This window comes from Manduca sexta, unplaced genomic scaffold (assembly GCF_014839805.1).
Source record: "Manduca sexta isolate Smith_Timp_Sample1 unplaced genomic scaffold, JHU_Msex_v1.0 HiC_scaffold_1805, whole genome shotgun sequence".
NCBI classification, from domain to species: Eukaryota; Metazoa; Arthropoda; class Insecta; order Lepidoptera; family Sphingidae; genus Manduca; species Manduca sexta.
Window position 1 is genome coordinate 1 of NW_023592706.1, and position 13541 is coordinate 13541.

The 13541-nt window shown below is 32.7% G+C and overlaps 2 protein-coding genes and 1 pseudogene across 2 annotated transcripts; 2 read left to right on the forward strand and 1 right to left on the reverse strand.

The window, feature by feature from the left end:
• Window positions 1–102: 102 nt before the first annotated feature.
• LOC119191692 lies at window positions 103–3674 on the reverse strand (annotated as a pseudogene).
• A 1948-nt stretch (window positions 3675–5622) lies between these two features.
• Window positions 5623–13513, forward strand: LOC119191691 (cytochrome b-c1 complex subunit 7-like). The gene is given in 5 exon segments (XM_037445571.1): window positions 5623–5704; window positions 11387–11479; window positions 11561–11608; window positions 13107–13159; window positions 13162–13513. Coding segments are annotated over 4 exon segments (351 nt in total). The 5' UTR covers window positions 5623–5704; window positions 11387–11424; the 3' UTR covers window positions 13357–13513.
• LOC119191690 lies at window positions 5711–8302 on the forward strand. The gene is made up of 3 exons (XM_037445570.1): window positions 5711–5837; window positions 6615–6758; window positions 8135–8302. Exons 1-3 carry the CDS (start codon window positions 5748–5750, stop codon window positions 8285–8287), a joined length of 387 nt encoding a protein of 128 aa, XP_037301467.1. The 5' UTR covers window positions 5711–5747; the 3' UTR covers window positions 8288–8302.
• Window positions 13514–13541: the final 28 nt, after the last annotated feature.

The following is a 13541-nucleotide window of genomic DNA, read 5'->3' on the forward strand; positions in this document are numbered from 1 at the left end:
TCTAGGGTAAAATATTTAAAAACAAACTATAACAATACATGGTCTCTTTTTCCACAGGCAGCGATTTCATCACAAAACTGACATTTCTTCACGAGTGTTACGAAGTCGCCGCCTCCAGAATCAAACTAAATGTTACAGTACACAGCTACGTAAAATATTGTTTAAGTATTAAAACGTGGATACATTAATTCAATTATAAAATTATAATTTAATTAATTAAAACAAATGATATGATGCATTCTTGTAGCGTTCGTCACGAAGGTGCGATTCGCGTGTTACAATCCCAATCATTTAGCGTAACATTAAACGCAATTATCAGATGTTTGAATATTTAGCCATTATTAGAATAATTATTGTGTTAATGACCATGTAATTATGTATATTGTTACACTAAATGCCCGAGATCATTATAAATATAACACTAAACTAAAACACATAGATAAAATAATAAAGCAGATTGAAAATTATTAATAACAAGGAATACCCCTAGAAACCATTGAGAATGTTAGTAAACACAGGAAGAGAACGAATAAGTACAAATAAGCAAATTATATGTTGAACATAAAAAATATATATTTTTTGTAATAATAGCGGAATATTTACAAGATAATTACTATCAACGTCAACCTAAATGGCGACTTCAAGCTTACATTAATGACCAAGTGATAATAGTATATTTATAAGTATTTTACAATGCCATAATAACGATCCCTATAGTATAACATATACACATATAGTATCTAAATTACTTGCACAATAAAACATACCCTTACATAGTATTAACAACTTGATCGAAACATTTCGCGACGAATTGTTCCTTATCGTCCAGTTGTTTGACGTCGCCGGCGACGCGGCGCGTCAACATCGCTTCTTGTAACGCGCTGAGCGCCTCAGAGGTGAACTTCTTTCCTTTGAGATGCGTGATGACTGACGCCTCGCCGTGGAAGCCCGACTCCACCAAGCCTGGGGAATGTTCAGGGTCACGTCGTCGATCAGGCCTTTCTCCACATTCATGCTGATGACGAGCTCCTGCGTAGAGAGTACACTTTGGACGGGGCGAGCAACTCCACAGGCACCGGGAACGAGCGGCTGACGGTGAAAGCCGGTGTCCTACCATAACACCAGTCCCAACTCTGGAGCTCATTTCGCAACTCTGCAAGGCCTGTCAAAAAGTTAATCATATGAATCATGCGATTATCTTGACCATTTGCAGTAATGCAAGTAATGGAAGGTCAGTAATCAGGATTTGAATACGTAAATTGAGGTTGGGGTCGAGTTTTGAATCACTGCTGTGAAATTGTATTATTCATTTCCAGTTGTGGCAAAACAAAGGCACATTTGAAATGGGGCCATACTGTGAGTCATTTTACCTGGAAACCAATCGTCTGTGGGGTTCACGAACTGGAAGCCGCGTTGTTTTGAGATCAGGTTCTGACCACCATCTTCCAGGTGCAAAGGCGGGCGTGCGGAGATACTCGTAGCCGAGCGCGGTCTGCAGACTCTCCACCGAGAGCCGGTTGTTCAGCTCGGCGAGGTTGGCCACCTCCGACCGCGTCGAGGCAGTCGCGTTAGTCTGTATGCCATGCTAAATAAAATTAAATGTCCTTAACTTAAAGATCGACGGGGGGAGAATATACATTAGTTTTAAAACAAAAAGTCACAAACACCCAAGAGATAAATACTTGACAATGCTACATTAGTATAAACAGGAAAAGTAGAAAAGTTAAGTAGGTATGTGAATATTTAATAATATATATAGCAGTTAAACAACTACAGTTTAAATAATTGTTAATTATGAAGGCTAGATAACTTGTGCAGAAGTTTATCTAATTTATAATTATGATACAAACATTATCTAAATAAAACATTGTATGCAGTACAGACATATTAAATCACACAATGAACAGCATTAACAGGCTCAACATATAACATGTATAGTATACTTGATAATACACCTATTTTATAATGTCTCACAATGAACAGTTCCACAAAATGATAACATATAAGTCTTAAACTTACCTCCCGTTTTGCAAGAGCCTTGCTGAGATGTGCCTTGTTGGCGTTGACTAGAAGCGTGCAATGATGATAGCCAGTAAGGCGACCCAATTTAGCAGCTGTCCCAGATACCTAATCAATAAAGACAAACATTGAATTTATTTTTTTGTGCTACAGATAATATAAACATGTGAATCTAAGAATTACAAACAAAGAATAAATGTATGCTTATTGATATTAAAATTGAAAAATAAAGTATCAATCATTAGTTAATATTACCTTATATTTATCTCTGACAACAATATCCTGGCGTTCGTTTATGACCGATTTGACACCAAATTCTCTGAACAGGGCTCTCTTGATTAGCTCCAAGTTGTACTTTCTGTCATATCTCACGTGGTGTGAAGAAAGTAACATTTAAATTGCCACGGTCATGGTAGACAGTGCCACCTCCACTGTTGCGCGAGCTAAAGCAATATCCTTTTCAGATAGCAAGGGAACATTAGCTTCCAACCATGGATTCTGATGTCTTCCAATCACAACGCAAGGCTCATTACGCCACACCATCATGACATGATGGTTAGAGAAATCCATATTGCGGTACATCCAGTCCTCAAGAGCCAGATTGGTGTAAATGTCAGTAGATTGAGACATAAAGACCGATTTTGTAACCTCCCCCTCTGGTGGCAGCTCACGGTCTTTTCTTTGTCGAGACCACACTAGTGGTGGCAAGGCTCCTGGAGCTCACTCTTCTTGTAAGAGCTACCACTAAACAAGCACTGCTGGCGACAACCTTCTTCATCATTGCCTGGGCCATGTTGTAAATTTATTAGTAATATAACTATATATAGCAAACGGATACTTTTTTGTATGAACTTTGAGATATCAGTTCTTTTAAGCGTAAATCACTTAACTTTAATTGCTAACGCTAAATAAGTCTAATGAGTGTTCAGAAAGTTCTTATTAGTTAACTAATGTGTGGCCCCGCAGGCATCAGTGTCAGCCGCAGAGAGGGAGATGAGATACTCGTGAAGAGCGATGGTCTGATGCAGCCACTTCCAGGTTTGGTGCAGGGTGCTAATTCGATAACGAATACCCAAACAGTCACCACAGTCACTTGGCATTCCTCCTCTTGGATGCAGGATCAACGTGAAAATCACTTAAACAGTTAAACACTGATTTAACTTTCCACGAGAAAACTTTATGTGGACTTAGCAAACTTCACAACAAACAAATGAAAAGAAATTACAAGAGCTACTAGCTAGCTGCGCGGTTACCGATTAATTAAACGAAATATATTCAGTCGTCTCGTTTTATTCGTTCCGATAACGATAAGCGGCCCGAGGAAGTAGGAGGTCAAGGCGAGGGTATTCGAAGTTCACTTCGACACAAGAAAACAAAGTAGCTGATAAGAAACACGAAGGAACCACGCGCAGCTTTATCATGATTTGTATTTAATTCTCATTTATGATAAGACATTGCTTCTAATCAGAAAATACTGGGCACTTACCGTCTGCCTTTACTTACATCTTTAAGATAAGACATAATACAAAAGTTTATCCTAATTTATTCAATACGTCACATCATGTAAAACTATACCTATTTTAATTATTATTATGTAAACTACGTTTTTATTCTAAAAATTAGGTATGTCATTGTAACATTATCAACTTGTGACAATTCGTGCTACGAATGATTCAGAGGAGGTAGTACATTTGTCCCAGACATTACAACACAAAAAACAATTTGAAATTTCGAGATGTTAATTTCAAAATCGAAAAGTCACATTCATCTTTTTCTTTACTTATATACATTTCTCTCGATGGCGTGAAATGTATAGCCAAAGAGAATTATAATATATGTGGAAATGTATAGTAAAAGGAGAGTATAGCATGAGTGAGTACTTCAATTCAATTACGTCACTGATGACCCTCGAATAATATCTTAAATCACGACAAACAAAATAGAGCACTGTAATTTACACATAGGTAGTGTATGAAAGGTCTTAATTGGGACAATTCGGAGCATAAAAAAAAATTATAGGTACATCATATTATTTCTGCAAAATAATATAATCTTTATGTACTGTGATCATTACACTTTTTTTGTAATGTAGATGTCAATAAATTATTAGTTTGGTGCTCAGAACAATGACAAGCATTGGTGCCTGAATTCAGATATAGTATTCAGATTCGAAAATCAAAAGCGCTCAGTATCCCATATAATTCTATATTTTTTCATTCACATTCCGATATTTTCCTGATCCGTTTCTGATTGATGTATTTAAATAAATTCGGATCCAATAATGTGCCTACTACGTGAGTTATATCCAATTAAATTTACCTGAGCCCCTGATAGCTGCCAAAGTAAAGTGTTTTGGGCTCAGAACAATGACAAAATTACTTAATAATAACTGGATCGAATGGCCAACAGCAGATTATAATATGACTACAGCATAATAAAGTATAATTAATAACACTTTTTGCACTTATGTACAGGGTATAAGCAAATATATTAGGTTTTTTGTTTACTCACCGATGGATGCTGATGATTTCAGTTTCATTTTTTTTACGAGAAGAATAAGATTTACACCCCACAATAACGCAGGCCATTGCTTGTTCCTAGGGCTATATTTTACTTAAACAGCACTGTGTATTTATTAAAATTAACAATAAAAATATTACTCAACATGTAGCCACTTTTGAAAAGCACGCGCTGAAGTATAACGTAACTAAATTGTGTGGGCGCGTTTGTGACATTGTTTTGAGATTGGCAAGTTGGAACATTTGACATTTTATTTGCTTTTTAATTCGGCATCATAAAGAGGACCAAAGGTAACCATTTGATTATTTTAAAGTGTACGCAAGCCGACCTTAGCAACATAATATTTGTCTCGCACTTTTCAACGGATTTGGCCTATTTGAAAAAATAGGATAAGTATATGAGGGTAATTTAGATTCCTTCTATGCTTCTTCTTGTTCTGAGGTTGAGCCCCTCAGTTGAACCCAATGGTTGAGCCAAGGTTGTCCGTGTTAATAATAGACGATAGTGTCGATTATGCGTACAATTGTTATCGATTAAAAACATGATTGGGTTGATAAATAATAGACCCTATCTAACTAAAAATATTTCAAAGAAATTAACCCGCAGTAATATGCTGCAAGTTTTAAATTGTTACATCAGTTTTTATTCTTACTTACGTTGTGGAAAATTGTAAACCCGTGACGTCGCATCGTGCCGATTTCACTAGGACTTCAAAGTCGCAACAGTTACATTACAACAACTAAATAGTTGGACTACCAAAATATTATAAGTTGAAATGTTGCAAATAGATAATTTATTTCCCGAATTAATATACTTTTTATCTAGGAAAAGTCACGAAAACAACCACAGCGCCTCATATAAGAAATCATAAGGCACATCATTAATAATTTGTATAGGTAGATCCCATATCGTGGAAATCAGTTTTAGAGATTTTGGATTCAAACTGCAATCCCGATAAGTCTGGCACAAAACTTCCTATTCACTATCTTTTCAATTTTAGTTCTTTTTGCTTGAAGATCTTATTGAATTTAGTTTATAAATTTATGTAGACTTGAATCATATAATAATCGAATATGACTTAGATGCGTGCAACCCTAAATTATAGATTGACATATGAGTTTTGACGTTTAGTAAGCTATTGAAATTTGGTTAGAGCATTTTGCAGGCCAGACCCGTTTAACTCGGCGAAAAAAAGTAACACAATAGCGATGAGCAGCTATCTCACTTTTCACGATTTTTCCATACATTTAATGAATCGTTCCTTAAATGTCTCCTTCTACACAACGTCCTTTATTAGTGTGTGTATTATAGTATAAGCTGTCATTCGATCGCAAATAAGCGTCTCTAATCTCGGATTTTGAAACGACGCGTAGCGCCATTTTTTATTGTGGTTAACCTTTAACCGCTGCTTTGAAATTGAATTTTCCGTTGCAATTCGCTATTTGGATTTGAAGGCGGTTTTCATCTATTTATTATCTAATTATAGTGCTTTATTGTGTGTGAATGTTTTTGTAAACAATATATTATAAAAGCAATCATTTAGTGTTTACCAGTTTAAACGTGTAATTGTTTTCTTCGTATAGTTTGGTTTATTTGATAATATAATGGTTTATAAGTGCTCTGTTCCCGGGTGCAGTACTCGAGGCCGAGGTATTAAATATTATAGTGTGCCGTTCACAAATAAAAAAAGGTGGGAAGAGTGGTTAAGGTTATGTCCATTTCTACAAAATTATCTTCCTACTAAAAGCGAAAACATTCGTTTTTGTCATAAACATTTTATTCCCGAACATATAAAACAGAATCTAAGATTAACACCTAATGCGATTCCTTTAGTAAACTTAGGAAATACAGATGAATATAAAGTCACAAACCGAGATTTGATATTAGAAATTGAACCCACTAGTAGCATTACTGAATAGCATTGCTGCTATTAAGTCATTAATATCAGATTCTAATGCTGAACTCCTACGTAGTAACAAATATACCAATGACATCTGTTATAAATCGGCCCAAACCAATTGTACCATATCTATGATGTACCTCATTTATTGAAATGTTTTCGCAATAATTTTCAGACAAAAATCCTACTCATTGGCAACCAAAGGGCAAAGTGGGAGTATATTGAGAGACTTTATAAAGTGGATGGTTTTGGTGGCAGAGCAAGAAGCACCAAACTTACTGAGAAGCACATAAATCCAACTTCATATGACAAAATGAAGGTAAATAAATATACATTGTTCTATCATAGTTGTGTTTACAAGTCTTGACTGATTAATAAAAGATTGAAATTCTCCCCTTATTTAAGCATGATTATTGTACTTTGATAATTGCTCCTAATATACTTTTCAATATTGACATTATTAAAAATGACCCTTATGCAAACTCTAATTGGCCTAACTGGCATCATATTTATTGTGCTGCTTCAAAGAATAATGCATCAACTGTAGGCATAGGAGTTTATCACCTACAAATTAATATTATAAAAAACCTCCTGGACTGGATTTATTTTATCGACAGCTGCCATAACAGTTGATGACAGGTCAAATAATGCCATATGAATAGAACTGTGCTTATGAAAACCTTTTAGATCAGCACAGAATAATTTATGTTTTTCGAAATATGAGTAATGAGCAGTTAGTCTGTAAATTACTTTCCCAATAACTTTTGAAAATTACGAATTTTTGCTATAACAAAAAAAACATTATAGACCTATAATTCTTCATATTACTTTTTTGGAATATAATACATAAAATTATTCCTGTAAATATTCTCTTATATAATAATATGTCTTATCAATTAAAAGGTTTTTAATTTAAGTTTAAATATATCTATGTTTTCTATGTTTACAATACAACTTGTAATTTATTATACTATAATCTTGGACCCATGCAGATAACGCTCTTATCTAATAGAGCTGTATTGTTAGGTGGCATTTTTATTTCGTTTGCTATAATATTTAGTGTACATAATATATGTAGGTTTCTTTTACAAATATTGAAATTTCGTATATAAATAAACTAGTTAATGTAAGAATTTTTCCTTAAGTTCCTTCCAGTTTTAAGTTGCAGTACACCTGGAGCCCTAAAAATCGTATGGCTTCTGCCTGTAAGTGATAATTTATAGAAAGCAATTTAGTTGCTGACCTATTCTTGAAAAAAATAAGATGTTTTCTTTTAAAGTAATTTATAAATGGTTTTCTGTAAGCCAATTTACAATGTCCTCTAATGCCTTATTTACTCTAGCCTCTAGTAATGACTGAGTTTTCTCAGAGAATATTACCGTACTATCATCAGGAAATAAAATCATATCATCATTACTGATCCTTTTCCTTTCATGTTTCCAATAAATCGTATTCTGTGATTAAATTAACCACTTTCCCCAACTTGAAATTGGCATAATGTACAATTGTCATAAAAACCTTAATATAATATGTTAAATTGCCATATTCTTGTGAAAGTATTGGCCAGAATATAAATTTCTTTGGGCCATTTAATTAAATATCTTTAAGCTCATAACAGATTAAATAAACATACCATGATTAAAATCGTTCATTTATTAATTTACAAATATATTATTTATATTATTAACATTTCAGGTCAAATTTGCAGCCCAAGTTTTTAGCCGGCAAGTGGCTACATCACTAGAAATCCAGATGAAGTCTCTGCTATCTTTCAAGGATCATGATTACATAAGTTTAAATAAAGACATTGGAAATGGTTTGTTCACAGCAGAAATTCTTCTTTTATAAATAATTTCTTTGATAGTTTAAATGGTCTTGGTCATTATGGGAATAAGTTAAAACATGCTCTTTCATATAATTCGAGCACATTGGAATGATGCTGTGAAAAGCTAGCTTCAATGCGCTTTGACGCTTCCAATGAAAGGGAAAGGAAGCCTTTATCACTGAAGCATTTTGAACATAATATAAAAACAATAAAACATTTGTGGTCAGATCTGCTGAGAATTGATGGTGTTAAATTTTTAAGTCTTAGACGTCTTAATCAAGATCCCGATAGAAAACTTTTTGGTCAAATAAAGGCACATGGTAATTTTAGTACAAATCCTAATTGTACTCACTTTGTATCGGCTTTTAAAACCTTGTTGATTAACAACATTACTACCGGTAAATCTTTATACACTAATTGTTCTGATGATGATGACAAAATGTTGGGAACATTAAACATTTAGTCAGCCACCAAAAATATGGTTCATACACTGATAGTCTTCAATGTAATGAAACTAACTTTATAGAAATTTCTATACCTAACGAGAATATATTCCAACATATGTCTGTACCCATATATTGCTGGTGCAATTTGTCGTTTTTTGATGTCCAATTTGACCTGCAAAGATTGTGATAATTGTACAAAAGCACTATTATCTCAGAGAGAGTCTAATGTAGATAGGTTATCTTATCCTTCTAATAATTTTAGTCAAATGGTCTGGCAGAGTATTTACATTATTGACAAGATGATGCCTTTCTTTGCAGTGTTTATATTTATTCTGAATTAATAAGTAATTTAATAAAATATATTGACACTACTTGGTTCAACTGTAATATTCACAAAACAGATGTTATTAAAGCTTTTGGTCCTACATAGTTAGAATGCAAGTTAAGCAGTGGTGTATTAATTTTAATAATAGAATGAATAATATTGATTCAAGGCCTAAAGATATAGAAATGGAAACTCTAATCCGTGAGAAAGTTACAAAAGGATTGAGTTATAGATCACAAAGAAGGCGTAGTTCCTAATCTCACTTAATTAAAGTTCTTCATAGTATTTTGTCCACAATTATTACGATTTTTGCAAATGAAATTGATGTTTTTTAAAGTGTATTACCCACATTTTTGTGGTTTTAAATTAGCTATTATGCTTTCTGTTTATTGTATAAAATCATAGTAGTTTTTAAAATAATCTTCATTATGGTGACTGCTAAGCAAATAGTTGTTAAAATCTTATATACATAATTATGCTTGTACAACCTAAAATGAGCCTACCAGATAATTGTCAAGTAAATTACATTTCTACAAAAAGTAGTATTATGTGTATGTTTTCCAAATTGTTCATATTTTTATTGATTTACATTGTGCAGAATTAGTAATTTTACCTTTAATTTAATATTATATTTTCATTATAATGTATCCAACATTTTTTGTATTTTGTAGCATTTTTAGTAGCAAATGTGCCATTATATGATATTGCAAAATGTTAAATTATGCATGGAATGCTTTTCGTGAGAGAATAATCATATTCAAATAAATTCTTAGTTTTGTGTTTTTAGATTAGTTATTATACCTAATGCATAGTGTATAATGGTGAATAGCTTAAGTATGTCTCCTTATATTGTGTAAAATGATAGTGCTAGTCTTCACAATTATCTTCATTTTGCTAACTGTTAAGCAAGCCGTTGTTAAAATCTTATATGCATAATTATGCTTGAACACGGTAAAATAAAAATGTTTATGTTTCCAAAATAGTTCATATTTCTATTCATTTACTATGTACAAAAATATTATTTTTACCTTTTTATTTAAAATCATGTTTTCAATATAAAATATCTAACATTTTTGTCCTTTGTAGTAATTTTTCTTACAAATGTGCCACTAGGCAGTCATTGTATTGTCATTATTTTTAATTTTATGTAAATTGTTATTGTTAAATTTATATGCAATCCAATTTTGTGTCTTGTATGTTATTGTTGATTTATATGACAAAATATTAATAAGTGGATGACAACCAAAAAATCATGTTGTTGCATTTGCCTTTATAATATTGAATTGTAATGATGAAAATTAAAATTATGTTGGTAAATGTAAGCAGCTGAACGGTGTGCACTATTTATGTATTTGCTTTATGCCAGTCCATGTTTTTAATCCGTGCACCACCTTATATAAGCTATGTGACTACTTTGTATACAACATCTATAAAAAATGTGGTAATTGATGACAAAAAATAAGCCCCGGAGTTCCTTTCTGCCTTTCTTCTTCGGGTAGTCATCTCTTAGGTAGCTAGTGAAAGGCTGGTGGGTTAGCTAGGTAGGGGCCTATATTGTATTCTTCGACGGCGAAGATCGTGATGCATTCCTTTTATTTTATTAAGATTATATCATATACCTTTTGTCCTGTCGGCTCGAGCTGACTTCTTTTCGTTTTTTTATCCTTTATATATCAATTATTTTTAAAATTTTAGCGTCTGTAGTGCCTTAGTTGTTTGTTCATTAATTTATTTGATTTGTTTTAAACGTATCATAAGTACAGCAATAACTTTGTTTACCTATATTTTATTTTATTGAACAGAAAATGCAATTATACGGACTGCAATTTTAAGTAAAAAAATATTTTCGCTGGCTATCGGTAGATTCTGAAATTATGGTAAATTGGGCGTGAAAAGTAATGGAAACATTACTAATAAATCTTTATATTTAGATAAGAAAAGTTGTTTTATTTTATTTGTCAATATTTTAAATGGGTCAACACGTGACACTACATTTACGCCGTGTACTCACTGTAGAAAACCGATAACCGATCTTTTTGTATTAGTATGAAACAGCCTAAGCACATCCCTAATTATTTAAAAATCGGTATATTCGGAAAAATATCGATTTTCAATACGGCTACGTCTCTAGTACTACGGCCATATTTAATTTTCAACATAACCTGCGTGCAAGTGAGAATAATAAGGGTCACAGGTTTTTCACACGGGAAAGAAAGAGAGTTCCAACTATTCATGAATTAATTGTATAACATAATATAGACATGGAACGCATGCTAGTGTGGGTTTCCTTATCGTGTTAAAATCAATGTATGAAGTTAACCGTCTCTCTAGTTTATTGGTCTCTGTTGCAGGCCTTTTGAAGAGTAATTTGTTGAAATAAATAGATAAAATGGCTTTCAGAGCGACTGCTATGATGGCTTTCAGGGCTACCCCCGTTGTTCGTAGTAAGTATCGTAATAATGTGATATTCAATACTTGAATGCTATTTTTCATAATATTCTAATATTATGTAACCTTATTTTCAGGCAGTTTAAACAAATGGGCATACAATCTAGCTGGATTTAACAAATACGGTATGTTCCTTCGTTATTCGTAAAAGCTCCTATACTTTACTGTATATTACTTTATCCTTGATGTCAAAACTCAAAACACACTACTATCCAATTAAAGTGAATAAGTCGTAAGTTTAAAGCAAATTCCTTAACAGCCGATGTTTTATATGCACCATTATGTGGCGTTAAAATCTATAAACAACTAAATATAGTCTACTTTTCCCTTGCATATCTTTATAAAATATGATTTGTTTACGGTACTCTACAATTTTGATGTCAGTTTTTACTGATTAAAATAAGAAAAAGATTTAGGAAATTAATGTATTTATAATTACCAGTAAAACAATTAGAAACATGTGATATTAATTGTTGAAGTTACATTGTATGTGTTGATGATTGTCATTATGCTGTTATACTGTACTTGGGTTGCTTAATGCTGTTACAGTTAAAGCTGTCAAGAGCAATACAAACCTTAGAATAGACAAGGGAGGATGTAAATTCGTTCTCCATGCATCTAATAAACCACCATTGTAAGGGATATGAATAATATGACATATTTGTTTGACCCCACCCATTTAAGAATATGCAGTTATTATTGATCATTAACAAAAAAAATATGGACATGAAAGTCTACTTATAAATTTTCTACTATTTCTCAGTAGGTGTCATAAAGGTGTGGTCAGATGAATTAAAGCTTCAGTCACCAAGACAAAGACAATATATTCATTTATCATTAACTGCTTCACATCACTGCATGAAATTAGATCCATCTTTGCCTGGTATACAATGCAATGTGAATTTGCAAACTATACAAACACCGTCATTTATTCATTTAAAGCAAAAATATAAAACTATACAGTTAGTTAGAGACTGGACATCAGGGTAAATTTTTGCTCCAAAAGTTATTACCAATTGGTAATAAGTTGCCGTCTTATTTGAAATGTCGGTATGACAAGATGTCACAGCGTCCTTAGATATTAATACAAAAATAATATATTTACAAAAAATATGCTAATGTTCACATTGAAAAAATGCAAATCATGTTATGGAAAACATGTGAAGTATTATACATTGATGTTTTGCTATTTCGCAGTAGTTTGAGTAACCAACCATCACATAAGTGCAAAATTTTTGCAAAAAAATAAAATAAATAATATTTATATTGATCAAACAATATTCTAGTTTCATGAGACAACACAATAAAATAATGATGCATTCCAAAATTGACAATTTGTGGGAATTGTCAAACAACCAATTTCTGTTTGCGACCTTTTAGTTTTTTTTCTTCATGCTATAGCTTCCATTTATTACCTATCTTTAATAAGCTCAATTTTATAGCAACTTAAAAAAATAAGGTAGCATATAAAAAATTGTTTTCCGACGACTGCCACAAATTAACAATTTTGAAATAAGTCATTATTTTATTAAGAGTGTGACATGGTATTTTGTGCCAACTTTTTAGTTCCTTTTTATATATGGCTCAAGTTTTCAGTCTTCAATATAGGAATTTGCTTGCCAGGTCTACTGCGTGATGACTGCTTACATGAGACCCCAGATGTCCAGGAAGCCCTGCGCGCCGCCTCCCACAGCATATCGTTGATGAGCGCAACTTCCGCATTGTACGTGCCCTCCAGCTCTCCTTGCAAAAGACCGTCCTCCCAAAAGAAGAGTGGACCAAGTTCGAAGAAGACAAATTATACCTCACACCCATTGTTGATCAGGTGAAGAAGGAGAGGCTCGAAAAAGAAAACTGGGAGAAGGAATACTAGACACAAATGTTTGCCTATTATTTATGTTAATTTAATAAATTTAGCTGTCATCCACCATATACTTGTTTTATTGTAAAGTAAAACAAATTCCAATGCTGTATAAAACAAATAGTAATGCTTGACGTGAATGGAATGAAATAAACTTTGATGTTTCATTTTTTTTGTTTTTATTAATTGTGCTAACA